This window comes from Syngnathus typhle, linkage group LG16, assembly GCF_033458585.1.
Source record: "Syngnathus typhle isolate RoL2023-S1 ecotype Sweden linkage group LG16, RoL_Styp_1.0, whole genome shotgun sequence".
Classification (NCBI taxonomy): domain Eukaryota; kingdom Metazoa; phylum Chordata; class Actinopteri; order Syngnathiformes; family Syngnathidae; genus Syngnathus; species Syngnathus typhle.
In genome coordinates this window covers 2,669,150-2,687,403 of record NC_083753.1, presented here as the reverse complement: position 1 = coordinate 2,687,403, position 18,254 = coordinate 2,669,150, and the positions used below count along the sequence as shown (strand labels likewise).

Genomic DNA, 18,254 nt, shown 5'->3' with positions numbered 1-18,254 from the left:
GTATTTGGATTGCTCTTTTTTCTTGCGAGTGTAAAACAAAACGTTTTATGACACCAATGCTGTTGGCGGCGATCCCTCGCCAAACACCAGCTGACTGGCCTGCCCGGCGGCGGCGGAGCTTCAAGTGCTCCATTGAAGCGCTCCTGTGAGGGCCGCGAAAGGCTTCTTTCTTGATTTCACTCTTTCTCTCTCTCGCTCTCTCTCTCTTTTTTTTTCTTTCTCTTTCTCTCTCTCTCTCTCTCTCTCTCTCTCTCTCTCTCTCTCTCTCTCTCTCTCTCTCTCTCTCTCTCTCTCTCTCTCTCTCTCTCTCTCTCTCTCTCTCTCTCTCTCTCTCTCTCTCTCTCTCTCTCTCTCTCTCTCTCTCATCCTTGGACCTTTTCTTCGGCCCCCATTCACAGACCTGAGCCCACCATCATTTCCTTTTACTGCACTGAGTGCATGTTAACCAGTAGCAACCGTCTTCATCGGCCAGGAAGAAACCTTGAATGTCTAACGATAGCAAAATCCCCCTTTTGCTTCCAAAACCAAATTGAACAAGATCAAAAATAAAAAGTTTGAAGAGGAAAATCGCTTTGGATGCGCACGCATACAGTCGGACTCAATCAAATCGTTGCAATTTAAAATAAAGTGGCAATAGATTGCACTTGGTTGAGGGGTAAAGTTTAATTTAAGCCTTAAGCCAAACTAAAAAGGGTCCGAAAAAAACTTGAGTACAGGTGGGAAAAAAAGGTCACATTTTCCTCCAAAATATACACCTATTTTTCCTGGGAAACTTTTTTTTTCATTGAAAATGTGCATTCCCAAGGTTAGCGGTTGATTTTCTTTTTACAATTCCTCCTACTTTTTGTGAAAACAGACATTTGTTCTCATAATACTGACACTTTTCATCTTGTGGCGTCATTGTACCGTTAGCATATAGTTAAAGAGTGATTCTATTGAGATAAATCAACATCATGAGGGAAAGGTTTGGAGAAAACACAATGAAAAGTGGAGTCAGAGGTCAGTGTGTAGATAAGATATTTAGTGAGAGCAAAAAGTAAATAAATAAAAGTTGTGTGCGTCATTCGGCGATTTGATTACAGTGTTGTTTTCGCCGCGATTAAGGGGGTAAAACGCTGCCACATGTGAAAGGCGTCACCTCGCTTTCACCTTCAGTGTAAAAAAGCACCCAGCCTGACAACCGGCCAGCGGCAGGAGGGCGGGTGGGGCCGAGGTCGCGCGCGTTGGGTACCAAATATGGGTTGCTAACCAGCTATGAGCAATTTTGAACACCATCTCCAATGTCATCTCATAAGCTAATAATGCACCGCCGCTTTTTTAATTGCCTCTATTATTAGAGCTTGCCGTTTAATTGAGCTAGCAGGACTTCTTCAATAATGAAACGTGCCTATCTGGTGCGTGGAATGGAGCTTAATTAGATGAGCAGCACTGGTTTGAAGAAGTTGTTTAACTTTTCCCCAATCCCTTTCACCGAATAGACAGAAAAAGTAAACTTATTAATATTGTATATTGACATAACCTGAACCAAATGCTGCTTCACCAAGTTGGAACATTTCTATAATAGACAAAAACAGTCATTAACATACTCTTAAAACTATTCATTCTGAAAAGGCACTTTTTTTTTTTGTCACTCACACATACACACCATCATATGAGGAATCGAACTCATGGTGTCGGCACACAAGACAAGTAAGTGCACCCCTACACCATCAGCCACTCCCAAAAGGCACATTTTTATCTTGGTTCTCATTCAGGGCCGTTCCTAATAAAGTCCGGCGGGCAGATGTTGTGGAAGAGAGGCAGGAAGCTGCACAATACTGATTAAGAAAAGGGGGAGTAGTGAAAGGCTACGAAATAAAAGAAGTCTTGTTGAATGAATGAATGAATGAATGCTTTGCGGAAAAAGGGGTGAGATAGTGCTGTTGTGGGATGAGTTGGTTGATAGGAGCACAAGTGTTGTTTGTTGTTTTATCTGACAAAAAAGAAAAACTTGCAGTGAGCAAAGATGAAGGTCACATCCACCGACAATGTTGTTATTGGACGTTTATCCTTCACCAAGCTTTTTTTTTTTTTTTTGGTCCCATACCTGCTATTTCTCTGGCGCCCTGTGTGAAACAAAATGTTTGCACATTCTATTTGCCAAACAAATCTAATGACTGTGAAATCGTCCTCAAGAGAATTTGAGAGTGTTTCTTTGGTTTTTCAGGGTTGTGGGTATTTTTTTTTTCTTCGATGTTCTTACTAAATAAATATCCTTTTGGAAACTGCCCACATCACAGAACCCACTTGGGGTGCTTTGATGTCTTAGCAGAAAGGGAAGAGAAGAGAAGAGAAGAGAAGAGAAGAGAAGAGAAGAGAAGAGAAGAGAAGAGAAGAGAAGAGAAGAGAAGAGAAGAGAAGAGGAGAGAAGAGAAGAGAAGAGAAGAGAAGAGAAGAGGAGAGAAGAGGAGAGGAGAGGAGAGGAGAGGAGAGGAGAGGAGAGGAGAGGAGAGGAGAGGAGAGGAGAGGAGAGGAGAGGAGAGGAGAGGAGAGGAGAGGAGAGGAGAGGAGAGGAGAGGAGAGGAGAGGAGAGGAGAGGAGAGGAGAGGAGAGGAGAGGAGAGGAGAGGAGAGAGAGACGAGAAGAGAAGAGAAGAGAAGAGAAGAGAGAACGAGAGAGGAAGAGAAGAGAAGAGAATAGGAAGATAAGAGAGAGAAGAGAAGACATAAGAGAAGAGAAGAGAGAAGAGAAGGTGAGAAGAGAAGAGAAGAGAAGAGAAGAGAAGAGAAGAGAAGAGAAGAGAAGAGACTCGTATGTGAGATTGCTGTTTGTGGACTTCAGTTCCGCCTTCAACACCATTGTGCCACAACATCTCATCAGCAAACTCGACAAGCTGGGCCTCAGTACCTACCTCTGCAACTGGCTACTGGACTTCCTCTGTCAGAGGCCACAGGTGGTACGTGTTGGCGACAAAATCTCCGCCAGCATCATGCTGAGCACAGGGGCCCCCCAAGGCTGCGTGCTCAGTCCGCTGCTCTTCACCCTGCTGACGCATGACTGCACTGCAACCTACAGCGACAGCCGCATAGTGAAGTTTGCTGACGACACAACTCTGGTGGGTCTCATCACCAAGGGAGATGAGACTCAATACAGGTTGGAGGTCGACCTTCTGACCACGTGGTGCAGGGACAACAACCTCCTGCGGAACGTCGACAAGACCAAGGAGATTGTTGTTGACTTCCGGAAGGGTCACACCCAACACCTGCCGCTGACCATTGACGGTGCTGTGGTGGAGAGAGTGAGCAGCGCCAGGTTCCTGGGGGTGCACATCAGTGAGGATCTCTCCTGGTCCACCAACACCGCATCACTGGCGAAGAAGGCCCAGCGCCGCCTGTACTTCCTGCGGAAACTTTAACTAAACTAACTAAACTAAAACGACTTACAACCAATGTTCCCTCTAAACTGCGCGCGTGCGCAATCGCGCACTGCCCGCACATTCTCAGCGCACAAGAAAATATATCCAGCGCATAAACAACATCAACATAACGTGTTAATTAATATTAGATTATAATATATTATTATAATACATCCTGGCGAAACGAACAGGCAGCGATTCATCCACTCACCAAGCCACAGTAAAAAAGAAATGCAGTTCTTTTAAGATGGAATTGCTGTCGGACTATGTGCAAATTGAAGAAAAAGCGGTGAAATTGGGTGAGATTTTTTCTTTTTCAAGTGAGAAAGGTCTACTCTGCAAAACATGCAGCGATACCAACTGTGAAAGAGGATTTAGTTTAATGAATCATATCAAAACAAAATCCAGAAATCGTCTTGAAGTGACACATTTGGACCAGCCAATGCGCATAAAGTCAAAGCAAGAAGCAGACGAAGCCATCAACCTGGACAAAGTGTGCAACCATTGGAGAAGTGAGAAGGACAGATGTGAAAAATAAGGTAAAATTTAAGTCAGATTTGTACATATTCTAGTGACGGTTATTAAGATTTTGTCTTTATGGATATTGATCATTAGATGTTGTTACTATTAGATCATTTATGGGTAGTAGAAATGCCAAGAAAAACTGTGTAATTAGATATTTTACAGACAAAGTGTTACAGGAATTTGCACTGTATCACAAGCTACAGCACAAGTCATTGTGCAAAATGTGAATGTTTTAATGTGAGCAAAATGTTACGTCTGAAAGGTGTATATGACTCATATGTTCCAGAACAGGACCCTCAGCCAGGGCAAAGCAGGACTCTTCCCATGGCCAAAGCAGGACTCTTCCCATGGCCAAAGTAGGACTCTTCCTATGGTCAAAGCAGGACTCTTCCCATGGCCAAAGCAGGACTCTTCCCATGGCCAAAGCAGGACTTTTCCTATGGCCAAAGCAGGACCTTCCCATGGCCAAAGCAGGACTCTCACATACTGTATAACATCTACACATACCATTTTTCAGATTTTTGTCTTTTTCTAAGTGGACGAAATTACTTATGTAAAAATAAAGCGTGCATATCTGATGTTGCTCACAGTAGTCCTCAGTTTGCTCAGGGTGCTTGTGTGTATGCCCAGATACATGAAAAATTAGAGGGAACATTGCTTACAACCAAACTAACAAACTCAAATCCTAGCTGTCAACACTAATTAAACCCTCACTAAAGTACTAATGAAAAACCGAATGAAAAAAATGTACTTGTCAACAAATTAATGTTAAAACAAATTAACTCAAAATCTTACAACCACAATGAATAACCAACCCCAAAAAGTGAAAACAAGCTAACAGAAAACCTAATGAATAAACCAGGGGTGTCCAAACTTTTTGCAAGGAGGGCCAGATTTAGTAACGTGAAGGGGCCCGGGTGCCAAACGCTGCGTGTTCGCTTCTCTTCCGGGGGGGTAGCTAATGGGATGTCAAACGCTGCATGTTCGCTTCTCTTCCCTGGGTGTTGCTAATGGGACGTCAAACGCTGAGTGTTGGCTTCTCTTCCGGGGGGGGGGCGGTGCAGCCATTTCTGGGGACTCGCGGTAAAAGTTTTTCTTCGCTTGATTTCATTTGTGTGGCGGGCTTCATCTAGTGTTGAAACTGAGAAGTGCAACAGAGTTGAGCTCAAGCTTCTTGTGCGGGCCACATTCAATTATGTTTTCAGAATTTGCTGCGGGCCAATAAAAACTGGACCGCGGGCCGCAGTTGGCCCGCGGGCCGTAGTTTGGACACCACTGGAATAAACAAAAGAACTTACAACTAATGACGAAGAAGGTTCAGTAACCAGGAAATGAATGGAAATACTAACAACCTAATGAATGAGAGAACAAAAACAAACAAAATAGTCAAACTGGCTAACAAGTTAACTAGCTAAAACCGAAGTCCTTAAATCGTGCCCACCACCTACGTTTAAAAACGTTGTCTCAGTTAATCATTGGACTCAGCTAACCGAACGATCAAAAAGTGTCATAAGTGAGCCAGACAAACCCACAACACAAACAACCTCACTGCACCTGCCACAGCTAATAAGAAAAATTGCTTTTTTGTCAGAAAACAACAAAACTTTGCAACGTCCGTAAATCCAAGAGGCATTTTCTGCGCTGGCAGTTGTACGCGTTGCGATGGATTGTTTGTCTTCTACCGAGCGGCTTTAAAGTAAGCGTCGCGGTTATTTACGGCCCGCGGCGCTATGGGACAAATTGTGCTGTTTGTTTCGGGAGAGCACAGAGACGAGCGGATTGTGTAGACAGGACAGATTTAAGAAGTGAAGGAGCGTTTGTGGGCGCAACGGGTGGCTTCTGCGTGCCAGAAACACACATCAGCCCAGCTTGTGCCTCAAGTCCAAACAAAGCGTCGCCAGCTCTGAGGACCCTGGCTGCGTTCGAGGCCTTTTAAAGCAAGGTAGCGAGCTCCGGGTGCCTCGATTGGTCGAACCGAGAGTCTGAGACAGAGCAGAACTTCTTCACGTCTCCCTTGCGCTGCCCTGTTTTGACAGGCGATTCTCTTTAGGATGGTCTGGGAGGGCTCACACGCCGCTGGATGCCCCGACGGGTAGAAACACAGAACAAGCAGGACACTTTGCTCCTCAAACCAAACGGGATTTTCCACTCAACTTGACGACCTCCAAAAAGTAAACACTTCTCAGCGCATGGACTAACGCCCTCAAGTGTGCCCTTAAGTTTTTATCTAATTTTTTGCTCAACCATGTAACAGAAAATCAGGCATCTACTGTAAATAAAACCTTTACAATTAAATACAAGGTGTCATTTTTTATTTTATTCTAATTTTATTTTAGTCTGACTATATTAACAAGGTTATTATATTGCATCTTGCCGCAATTGGCTGTTTGGTCCTGTATCTCACGCATGCAGAAAATGCCCTTCAATTCATTTCGTATGCTAAAGGTTACTACACCAACAAATTAGATCTTTATTAGACATTTGAAGCTCCCTCTTCCATCCAGCGTCTTCTATCTTTTCACTTAAAAAAGAAATCAATACTCATTTGTTGTCGCCTTTGAGACAGAAAACACAAGGATAATCTCCTATGTGTTGGCTAATAGCTATTGAGTTTGTTTTCTTGATCATTGGCTGAAACCCTACCAAAAAAACACACCTATAAAACTAACCCTAACCCTACAAAATGAACTAAACCCAAGAAACCTCTCAACCTCTAAAACAGACTTGCTAACAAGCTTGCCTAAGGTTCGTTTGACCACTTTTTAGACATTGAAAATAAGGGGTATGCTGTTAAAACAAAGGCCCAGGGGGCCACAAAAAATATTAAAACCAATCTTTTCATGGATAAGGGAACCCAACCAGCTAAACAAGAGTTAAGAAAAACATCGGATGATAAAATATTGTTTTTAGGGTATTTTATGGCTGATTTAATACATGGGTCCAAAATGACCCGCTAACACCACAGATGGCAGTAGAAAGCTAACAAAAGGGGAAGGTTAAAATCCAAAGTGACACCCTAACAAAATAATAAGATAATAACTTAACCAATGAACAACCAAGCTCATAAACTCAATATAATCATCAAAGTATCAAATCTAACATGACAAACGATCAGAAACTTAATTGACACCTAACAAACATCAACTGTAAGAACCTAACCATGTAACAACCAAGCAACGTATGGCAAACAATAGGAATCAATTGTCTGCTATTATTTAATGTGCCCTGATGGCGGACTTCTGAAGGGCGAAGCGTAGGAGGCAGAAGGTTGCACCGCCGTCCATCCCCACGCGTCATTAGCTGCTAACGTTCGTATCATTCACCGGATCTTGCAGCGACCTTGAAGCTCAATGGACCTCCTGTTCTGACGCGTGCATGCAGGTCAAGAGAACGTCTGCGGGGCCAAGAGACCAGGTTCAGGCCCAGAGAGAGGACATGATGGCACTTGTGAAAAGCAGTTTCGAGTTTCGAGTCAAAGGACTGCCGGGGCAACGGTGATGAACTAACTAACAGATGGATGACGGACAGAAGGATGGATGGACGCAGACAGAGGACTTGACCGTCGGATGAATGTCAAGGGAACCTGCAATGAGGTCACTTTGACACATCGCTTCAGTGGACTTGAGGGACGTCTCGTGTTCTCTGCAGCTGTCAGCGTCGTCAGCCCCCCTCCGCAATCTTGTCCAGATATTCACAATCGCTGCCAGATCCCGTTGGTAGCGACTTCATTGGAAGCTGGTCCACAGCCCAGAGTCATCAATCAGTGAAACAAAGCCACCCGCCAACCCCGCGGTCTGTCCGGTCCCAGCCTTTCATGGACGCATAAAAGACACTCGGAATCGAACGGAGCCTCTGATTGGCTGGGAAAGATAAGGCATCACCAATGAAGCGTGCAAAAACAACGTCAGGATGCGGGATACTTGAGGCAATAGCGGCAGCAGCAGCGCTCTGTCCACTCGTAATGGACTCACACAACAGCTGCTCCACTCGTCCACTATCGGGCTTTTCACACTGCACTTAGTTTTACCGGGCCCTCTTCAGTCCGAACTGCGTATTCTAATTAATATTGCGTTTATGGAATGAGAATGAAGCAGATTGCTATATCTCTTTCAGGCTGCCACCATCTTCTCCTATACCGTTCTCTGCTGTTGATCACTTAAAGTGATGTCAACGTGCCCTCGGGCTCGTATTGCAAACGTCACTTTGGTTTTCTGGGGTTGGTCACGTGACGTTTCAATTATTTCGTCAGACAGCAGAGGCCAGTATGACCAAACGGCATTCTTATTCCATGGATGCGGTATTGATCGGAATCCCGTGTGTGGACGACTACACTCCGCTGAAATGACGTCGCATTTTCTTTCCCTGATTCCACGGCTAATGGCCACCGAAATGTGAGACGGTGCTCGGTCTTTGACGACGTTCTGCGCTCTGCTAAGTGCAGTGCACAAAGACCTTTGCAATTCACACTGCAGTGCAGCGGCCTCTTTTTGTCAGGGTGACGCGGTCCCGTCCCGCAGCGCTAATGTGCTCAGACGTGAACTCTGCCTCCCCCTGCTGTCTTCTGCCCGCTTCCCGAACGAGTCTGTCGTCATGGCAACAAGCAGAGGGCTCGCTTTAGTGAAGTGATGACAGGAAAGCACCATCAACTGGCAAAAACATCGCAGGCAACTGCGTGTGTCGTGATTTGTGCGATGTTCTGATTCCACGGGCTCCGGTAGAACCCAACATATGGTCGTTCCTCAACGTTATGCACGTCAGTGTTCCATAATCTTGTGTGCATCAGCATTCCAGAAGACTGTGACTCTCGTGCTGTTGTGTGTATCCGTGGGAATCGTTCTGATGTCCACAATGAGGTGTCAATATTTATGTGGCGGTTGATGCTTCCGTGTTTGAGAAGACTTGCGTGTGGGCACCCCATAAAGTTGTGTGTCCACATGTATGTTTCCAGGAAGCTGAGCTCACTCCAGTAGTCCTTTAGGAGTTGTTTTCAAAACCACTTTTATTTTATATAAATTGTAACGTATCAGTGAAATAGTTGAATATCATCCCAAAAATGTGCGAGTCGCTTCCCACGTCTGCAGTGGAGTAAATCGACCCTCCCGGTGACTATTTACTCTGTTCGGGGGCGTAGAGAAGGCTGACAGCCAAGTCCTTAAAGAGCCACCTCCTGCCAAGCCCATTAATTACCTCTTTTAACACTTGACAAGTCAAGTAAACCTTCCGTAGACTTTTCTGGACTGTCAACGAGCTCAAGCACTTTGCAAGGCAGGCACAGGACGCTAAGAGTTAGCAGCACCCGCAAAATATATATATTTTTAGTACTAGTGGCATCGCTGGACTCTTTCACTGAGAAAATTTGGGGAAAATTGACGCTTCCGAAATGAAACGGAAAATAAGGATCCCCCGCTCTGTCAACCCACCCTCCCCTTTCTGTGCTTTTTAAACAGAATAGCGCTGCAAGCAAAAGCTCAAAATTCAAACAAAACTGAAAATCAGTCGTCAAAATTTGGGGCTGGCTTCTTTTTTGCTGCCCCCCCTGTGCCGCTTTGCTTCCTCTCGCAGGCCACTGGAGTACTGCGTCAAATTTGTTTGTGTTTGTGTGTGTGTGTTTAGCTGGTTGGGTCGGCAAGAACACAGGTGGATTGACTGAGGTTTGATGTAAATACGTGCCCCAAATAGATTTGGTCTCAACGAACTGGTTGTACGCCTCCTCAATGCAAGCGAGTGTGCCAGGAAACAAACATCAATGCACCTTTTCACACACGCAGACAGGCACCTATTGATTTTTTTCATTTTCTTTTGGGCTTTCACAAGTGGATTCTGTCGCCGGTGGTTTTTGCGTTGCTTGCGTCACAATTCTGAACGTGTAGATTTTATGTCCAACCAAGAACGCTGTAGATGTTGACGAACATTTGAAACACGGTTGCATCGCTAGAGCAAGAATGCTAAATTTCGAACATTTAGCACATGAAACCACCGATCAAATTTTAATCAGAGATGGCTTTGTGTCCCAATTGGATTTTGGTCCCTGATTAAAAATAACGTTTTTTTTGTGTGGATGTTTTCAATTTTCACCTCCACCTTGCGCAATACGGATTTTCCCATACATAGCTAACGTTTCTGAAGGGGGAAGAAAAGTATTACATACATTAGATTATTCTTTTTATATATATATTATGAACACTTTTTGTACTAAACATGAAACAAGGGCAGATTTGGAATCAGCGTAAAAAAAATCAAGAGTGGTTGACTGGGTTGACGACGTTTGGCGACCAAGCCCCAAATTACGGCATTACTGTCAGACTGAGCGACTCCTCCTGCTTCTGCAATTCCTCTGCGGCCAAAAACGGGGAGATCATGTAACACTTCGACATCATGTGTCAAAGATGGTGGAAGGAGGAGCTTTGGCGTTTTGAGAGAATGTTCCTGGAATGTACCACAAACATATAAGTTGTGGTTTCAGGTTATTGTGGTGCGATGCCTCCATCTCGCGTTCATTGTGCAACATACAGACAGATAACACATGCGCTTACAGCAATAAGCCTCTAGAGGACAGTGTTGGCCCACGAAGAAGTTCCACTGACGAAACTGAATTTTTTTTAAATTTTAATTGTTAAAATTTTAATTTTAATATTTTGTCGACCTAAGAAATATTTAAATAAAAGAACAATCGGATTTTGCTTTGTAAGTACATTTACATTTTTATTATTTTTTTTCTTAACGTCTGAGATAAGGTTCTTGTGTGGGCAATGTCTAAAAATGGATCACTATTACTGAGTTTATTTCTGGTGGCTTCTTGAATTTCTTTGGATGCAGCTAGTGAAGATTTTTCGGCCGACTTGATTTTGACAGGTTGGATTGAAGTGAGCCAAAAATAACCCAATTTGGGTCAAACAATCCACTGGGTTAATTTGACCCAACTTTTTTGTAAGCCAAAATGGAGTCACTTTGTATAAAACAATGTAAACCTTTGACCATTTTATCCAAACATTATTTTGTTTTTTTGGAACCACGTGTTTTTTGAGTACGTGTTGAAAGTGTGCGCTTCTTTGCAAGACGCGTGCAGACACTCTAATGGGCGTTTCAAGAACAAACTTTAGTGCTGCCCCCCCCCCCCCCCCAGCCCCCACGGGAGACATTTAAACTGTCATCACGCCTCCCGTATTGCAACACGTCGTTCCGTTACAATGTCGTTGCTCCGCCGTAGCACTCCTTACTGAGTGTAATTACATACCATTAGGAGTTAATTACCGTAATGTAAGGAGCACCTCATTAACTCTTGTCAAACATTTAATATATATATGACTCGTGCACCGTTTTGCTTATACTCGCCTACTAAACGTACTCATAAAAGATTCATCTTGCTACTTATTTTCCTTTTTTTAAAGATTTAAACAAATGGTATGGTGTGGCCGATTTGTGTTATTTTATTATATGATTGAGCACGATTAATGACTTTTTTAGGCAGTGATTGAGAGAAAGGAACATGGATAAAAACGACATGCAGTTATAGATTTGACGCCAATTTTAATTTAAGTCGATTTATTTAAAATGCATTATGTTAAAAAATATTAGTTTTTAATAGTTTTTGAAACACTGAGTTAAATATGTGTGCAGTTGTGTGTGTGATGTACTTTTCTCACACTTTAAGATTTCTCAAAAGTCAAATACCTCGCACACATAACTTAAGAATTCAAATAACTGCTACTAAAAATATGGATGTATATTATTATTATCTAAGTTAAATCAAATGTCATGCAAATGTCACACAAATTTCATATGGCATCATTTAGTATTCAGTCAATTACATTTTACAGCTAAACCCTCCCCCCAACACACACACACACTAAAAAAAAAAAAAGATCTTTAGAATATGTATAGTGCTTAAGAAACGTTGGAGTTTGTTTTGGCACAAAGCCATCCTTTAGGCCCTAAAGGCTAAAGTTTAGGGGTTTCCCTGCAAAAAGTTGGACGCGTGTCTTGACCACGCCCCTTGCCTTGTGATTGGCTGACGAGTTTTTGGCTCTCAGGACTTATCATGTAAAGTGTAACATATCTTTTTGTTCCTAATTTTTGTTAAGTCAAGTCAAGTCAAGTCAAGTTTATTTGTATAGCCCTAAATCACAAGCAGTCTCAAAGGGCTTCACATAGACAGAAATTGAAAATTATTCTCAAAGCATCCCCTGATCTTAAACTCCCAAAAGAAAAGAAAGTTTTAAAAGAAATATATAAAATCGCTTTAAAGTTTGAATTAGTTTTCTTATTAATATTTATAAGGCGATTGGCTGGCAACCGGTTCAGGGTGTCCCCCGCCTACTGCCCGATGACGGCTGGGATACACCCGCAACCCCGGTGGGGACTAAGCGGTACCGAAAATGGATGGATATTTATAATTTTACTTCCGCTAGGTATAATCCAATTACCCAAAATGATATGCAGTGGGGAATAACAACTACAATATCAGCTCTACTTTTAAAAAGTTTAATGTATATTTTTGTATTATTATTGTTGTTGTTGTTGTTGTAATTTATATACATAATTGGAAAAAAATCTAAGACCAAAGATCCAGTCGTTAGTATTTGAATTGTCCAATTTTGTGCAACCTTAAAAATACATTTGGGGGATTTTTTTTTTTTTTTTTTTTTTTTTTTTTTTTTAAGTTGGGAAAGTTTGTTTAGTCCACGTGGGGCTCAAGCCGAGTGAAAGCAAGCAAACCTGCCCTTGTTTCCCTGCGGGAGGTTCGACTCCAAAAGTGACCCCGGCAGACTTGCGCCGTGTCTTGACCACGCCTCCCTCGCCCGGTGATTGGCTGCCGAGCTTTTTGCCATCGGGAGCGTCAATACAATTCAAAGAAGTTGTGCACGCCGCTTGACACTTGTTGAGAGAACCGGAGAAAAGGAGAACACCTCTACCTCTGGCCGGCCGGCTCCGCTGCACACCCCTCTCCGGGAGTGATGATCGATCCCGAGTCCCACCGCCAAAACCACCAGAGCCAGCATCAGTCCTCCGCAGGCAAAGGCGCTCAGGAGGGCCCGGACATGGCCGTGTACTGCGACTCCCTTAGCGGGATGTACCACCACCACTACCACCATCATCATCATCATCCCTCTCAACAGCAACAGCACACGCAGCCGCAGCACACGCAGCAGCCGCCTCAGAACCTTCAGCCCTCCGCTCACCGAGCCGCTGGCTTCGGCCTGGGCGAGTACGGCTCCCCACCCAGCCCGTACCTGTGGGGCGTCAACCCGGCCCCGGCTGCGGCGCCGTACCTGCACGCCGGCAGCCCCTCCGCTCCCTTCGGCCCGCCGGGATACGGCTCCCCGAGGCCGTTCCTGGGCGCCGGCTCGTCCGCCTTCGGCGGCCCGGAGTTGAGCTGGCTGTCAGTGGCCAGCCAGGAGGAGCTGCTGAAACTGGTGCGGCCGCCCTACTCGTACTCGGCGCTGATCGCCATGGCCATCCAGAACGCGCACGGCAAGAAGCTGACGCTGAGTCAGATCTACGCCTACGTGGCTGATAACTTCCCCTTCTACAAGAAAAGCAAGGCCGGATGGCAGAACTCCATCCGCCACAACCTGTCTCTCAACGACTGCTTCAAGAAGGTGCCGCGCGACGAAGACGACCCCGGTACGTGAACGCACCACCCGCTGTCACGCCACCTCAAGGGCCGCTTCCCTGACTTGCCCAGAAAATTGGAAGCGTATACTTGTCCAGCACAACATCCAATTTGACAGCTGTTCATGACGTGCAGGGGAGTCGCCTATCATCGTTCCAAACCCACCCGCGATTGGGGAAAATCCGCGATAGAGAGACCATACAAAACGTTTTTTTTAAGTAGTTTAAATTTTAAATTCACCCCCTGCACTTTCAGAAATATTGAGAAAAATGTGCAAACAAATACTGTAATTATAAAACAAAATGTCTAAACATCTAGACAATTGGGGGAGTGTATTGTTGCCACAAATTTCACATTTAACATGATAAGTTTCACAAAGCAACAATACACAATCAATACATATAAATGTATATAAACTCAAATTAGACTCTTCAATTAAAAACAAAAAAAATTTTTTTGTAAGTATGTAGGCGACGTGTACATCATTGAAAAGCCGAGTCTTAAATATTTTTACATCTAAAATTATCACAAACAATACAATCCAAATTTATTCATTTAGCGCTTTCGCAACAGCTTTCGCCGTAACAAAGCACTTTACACAAACAAGTAACAATGCAGCAATACACCTCCATCAAGAGACATTTGAACCAGCCCAGTGAGGTACGGTTAAGCATCCTCAAAGTCCAACTTATTGTTTTTATTATAATGTAATGTAATTGTAATCCTATTTATGCACTGAATTGAAGGATGCACCATTGGAAAATGGCCGACAAGAACGCAGACTCCGGTCGAAAGGCGTTTAAGACAAATGTGAATGTTTACACTCCAGGCAAAGGAAACTATTGGACGTTGGACCCCAACTGCGAGAAAATGTTTGACAACGGAAACTTCAGACGGAAAAGGAAGCGAAGGTCCGACCCGGCATCTACACCAACGACCGCCAAGATGGAGGACGGCGCGCAGGTCCCTGCTCCCAAAGCCGCCGACAGCCCTCAGCTCCCGGGCCCGCCCTCGCCCTCCGACATGGACGCCCTGAGCGAGAGCCTCAAGACGCCGTCGACGTCGTGCTATAGCAACTTTTACAGCAGCATGTCCTCCTTGGGGGGAGCGGCGGCCCCCGGGAGCAGACAGGCAGGTCCACTGGGCCTGCTCAGTGAGCTCTCCAGCAGGAACATTAGCGCCCTGCAGGCCCCGTACCACGCAGGCGCCCAGCAGGACCTGGCGGCGGCGTCCGAGCACGGCTGCGAGGCTGTGCATGTCAACCGCGGCGTGTACTACAACGCCTTGGGAGGGGGGCAGGGTGGACAGTTCAACAGCCACTTGTACAACGGCTTCAGCGTCAACAGCCTCATCTACCCCCGAGATGGGGCCGAGCTATAGGAGGACGCCGCCGTCCTGGGCGACACTTCTCACACACGTGATCGGCGACAGCCAAAATCAGAAAGTCAACATTTCTGGTGTGTACCTAAGAGGTGTCTGGCGAATCAACAAGCACTTATCTCCCTTTGTTGATAAATGACATTAAAGACACTCGCTTGTAAATTGAGACGTGCGATGATGGTATGTTTCTTGCTCCCTTTGAAGCATCTTTTGTTTCTTTAACATGACCAGCCCAGTGGGTCTTCTTTCAAAGTTCTGCCTTGGTATGACTAGCTTTGGCTAATGAGGTTTGATGATGTCAAACGTTGGCTTGATGTTGAATAGGTCGAGCGTTGGCCAGATAAATCTCATATAGTCAAGTTTTGGCTGGATAAAATTGGTTTGGATTTAACTTTTGGCTAAATCGAGATTTGGCTGAATGAAATTTGGATATGTCGAGCTTTGCCTAGCGAGAGATCAGTTACTGTATGCCAAGCTTTGGCCAGTTCGGATATGTCCAGTCAGACTTCCGTTTCAAGGCCATGACGAGGGCCGTGTCATTTCGTTGTCATTATTACCTGGTGTGAAGACGCAATGACCAAAAAACTTCAATGGCCGCCGCTTATTGAACTCGGGGAGGGTTAAAGAAATGCTCTGTGTTGGCCCAACATGTTCCAGCCTGCCAAAGTTGCCGTTTATTTTTTATTTTTTTGAGCAGGGAGTATGGTGAGGAGGGGGGGGGGGCGCCTCACGTTACCTCACATAGACAAGACGTCTCCGCTTCGCATGCAGTAACCTTGTGTTTTTTTTCTGTCTTTCTCTTATTGAGACAACTTGATGACTGAAACGGGAGCACTATTCCTCATATGAACAAACAAATAAAAATCTATTTTTTTAAATTATAGTTTGGAAATATTTATGCTATTTATACGGATAGGTGTTTTTTCTATTCTAGTTTGGCTTATGAAAATATAATGTATAGAAATTGTCTATGTATCAATCACTGTCGTTTGGTCTTTTTCTCAGGAGACAATCCTTCAACTTTTCAACTTTTTCAAAATGTACACGCACGGACAGGCAGTTCTAACTGTGATGATTTAAATAAATGTTCTGTTCTCATAACATCCACTTTGTTGTCATATTTCATCTGCCGTTGCTCCTCTTGTACGTTTTACGTTTAAGATGTTGTTTTTTTTTACATCCCAATTCTCTCTCTCTACACACAGGAAAATTGTTGTTAAAAAAAATCAAATTAAAATTGATGATTTTGTATACCTGGTGATGCAACGAAATAAAATCTAGAGTTAAAAAGTATGTACAATACAAATAATACTTATTAATTAATTATTGGAAATAATCATTTGAAGAAAATGTTCAAAATAGACTTATTTTAGAAGTGTAAAGTGTCGAACTGTAAATGATTCTACAACAATCTGCATTTAGTTGTTGAAAGATTCTGTTTTAAGAGGATGTGCACACTTGCGCAAACATTAATGGTGGAATAACAATTTGCTCGTAGTTGTAAGTTTTACTAAATAAATTCAAGTTCGACTAAAAGCCACTTTTTCCTAATGTGGCACTTGATGGATTTCGAAATATTCATCAATTGTCTTTAAAATGATCAGAAAATAGAAATTGGAAATAAAATGTCTCTGAAATGAATTGATATAATCAAAGTAAACAAAATAAATAAAAGCTAATTTAAACATGACGTTGCTATGGTAAATTCTTGTCGTAATTCAATATCTGTCTTTTTCGATAGAATTCATTTAAAAGTGAAGCCAAAAGCCAGTTAAGCTTTTGAGGTGTTGCTGACATGTTCCATTCGACTCGACGACAGAACAGAACCGACGTGGTGAGTACAATTATTTCTGAGTCACTGCAAAAATATGTGTGGTTTTGTTGCATTAAATTAAATATAATTATTAGTTGGAGCTCGGAGTCTAATGTTTCAAAGACATTTAGTGGGTCATTTGTCATTGATTTTTTTAGCAATTGAAAACGTTTCAAATGATCTTCGTTCCACGCCAACAAGATGTCTCCGGATGTCACGTGTGTGTTCTTTATGAAGACCACAACAAAACAGAGGCGGCTTTTGGCATAGTGAAAAGCAAAAGTTTGGCACAGCTCCAGCGAATTGGTCGCACGTCTTGATGGATGGCGGCGGGTAAAACAAAGGCGCTTTTGTCTTTTGTTTGGGCTCCTGCGTGCCCGTCTGTCTGTCCGTCCGTCCTCTTCCATCAATTAGGGCCTTGGCTTCTCACGTCTTGTTAGCCTTTGATGGTTAGCGTTAGCTGACACGCTGCGCTTGCCCCAGGCGTGGATTAAGAGCGCTTGGAAAAAAGATCCACGTGTTGACATTAAAAGACATGCTTAGTTAAACATTGGCGGATATCGCTTGCATCATTTCTACGTTAACTGGTGCACAGGGAGATTTGCCGATGTTTCTTACCACCGCAGAGGAGCTGACTTGATGTCAGATTGTTTTGTGCCTCGATATTGGCAAGAGAACCCGATATCTTGAAATAAGACGACCGACTTTGAGTTATGGTGTCTGTACTCACCTGTCTATCCTTACTATTAGCCAAACAAGATTTAGACACAATTGGCGGGATAATGCAGAAAGCTGCACAATTATATTTTGAATCAACAGCATATTGGGTTACAAACGTAATGCTTTACATTTGTAACCCAATATCCGTATATATATACATATAAGCTACGGGCCTTCCTGTTCCCAGCCTGGCAGCAGTTTGGCTGAATAAGCCAATCTGCTGCCAACGTGGCAATTAGAGAAGATCCAGTGACCCAGGCTCCATTTGACCACCTTCCATTGGTTCTGGGACATTAGTGACACCCCCCCCACTGCCGCCCACCTTCCTCATTTGGCAGCGTCCCCATCGGATGACGTTGAAAAGCGCCATTGTGGTGGTGGCTGGGAAGTGGCTGGAAATCGGGCCCGGTGTGACATTCTCGGGGGCAACACGTAGGTCGGCGTCCTCGCAAGACCCCCACCAGAGGTGTCACCATGTTCATGAGAATCGTATTTTGTGGGCAACAGAAAGAGACAATCTTGCGTCATAAATGATGATGAGATAAGGTGCCAGGAACCCCAAGTCCGCAGGGTGGGCTGTATAAAGGCCAGAACTTCAGTCTTCTTTTACAGAACTTCAGTGCCGTCCAGATGTTTATTTCCATCAGAAAGAACAAAAACAATTTAATGAGAAATTGTCATATGATATGTGAATGTATCACGCATAGCTTTCTTAAGATGGAACAAAGAGCAATGAAAACAACAGGGGCCCCAAAATGGAACCCTGTGGAACACCGGAAAAAGCGCCTTGCAACGGGTTAATGTCATCC

The 18,254-nt window shown here is 43.9% G+C and overlaps 1 protein-coding gene across 1 annotated transcript; it reads left to right on the top strand.

Moving 5' to 3' along the window:
• Positions 1–12,768: 12,768 nt before the first annotated feature.
• Positions 12,769–16,019, top strand: foxi2 (forkhead box I2). The gene is made up of 2 exons (XM_061302237.1): positions 12,769–13,543; positions 14,362–16,019. The coding sequence occupies exons 1-2, from the start codon at positions 12,874–12,876 to the stop codon at positions 14,910–14,912; spliced, it is 1,221 nt and encodes a 406-aa protein (XP_061158221.1). The 5' UTR covers positions 12,769–12,873; the 3' UTR covers positions 14,913–16,019.
• Positions 16,020–18,254: the final 2,235 nt, after the last annotated feature.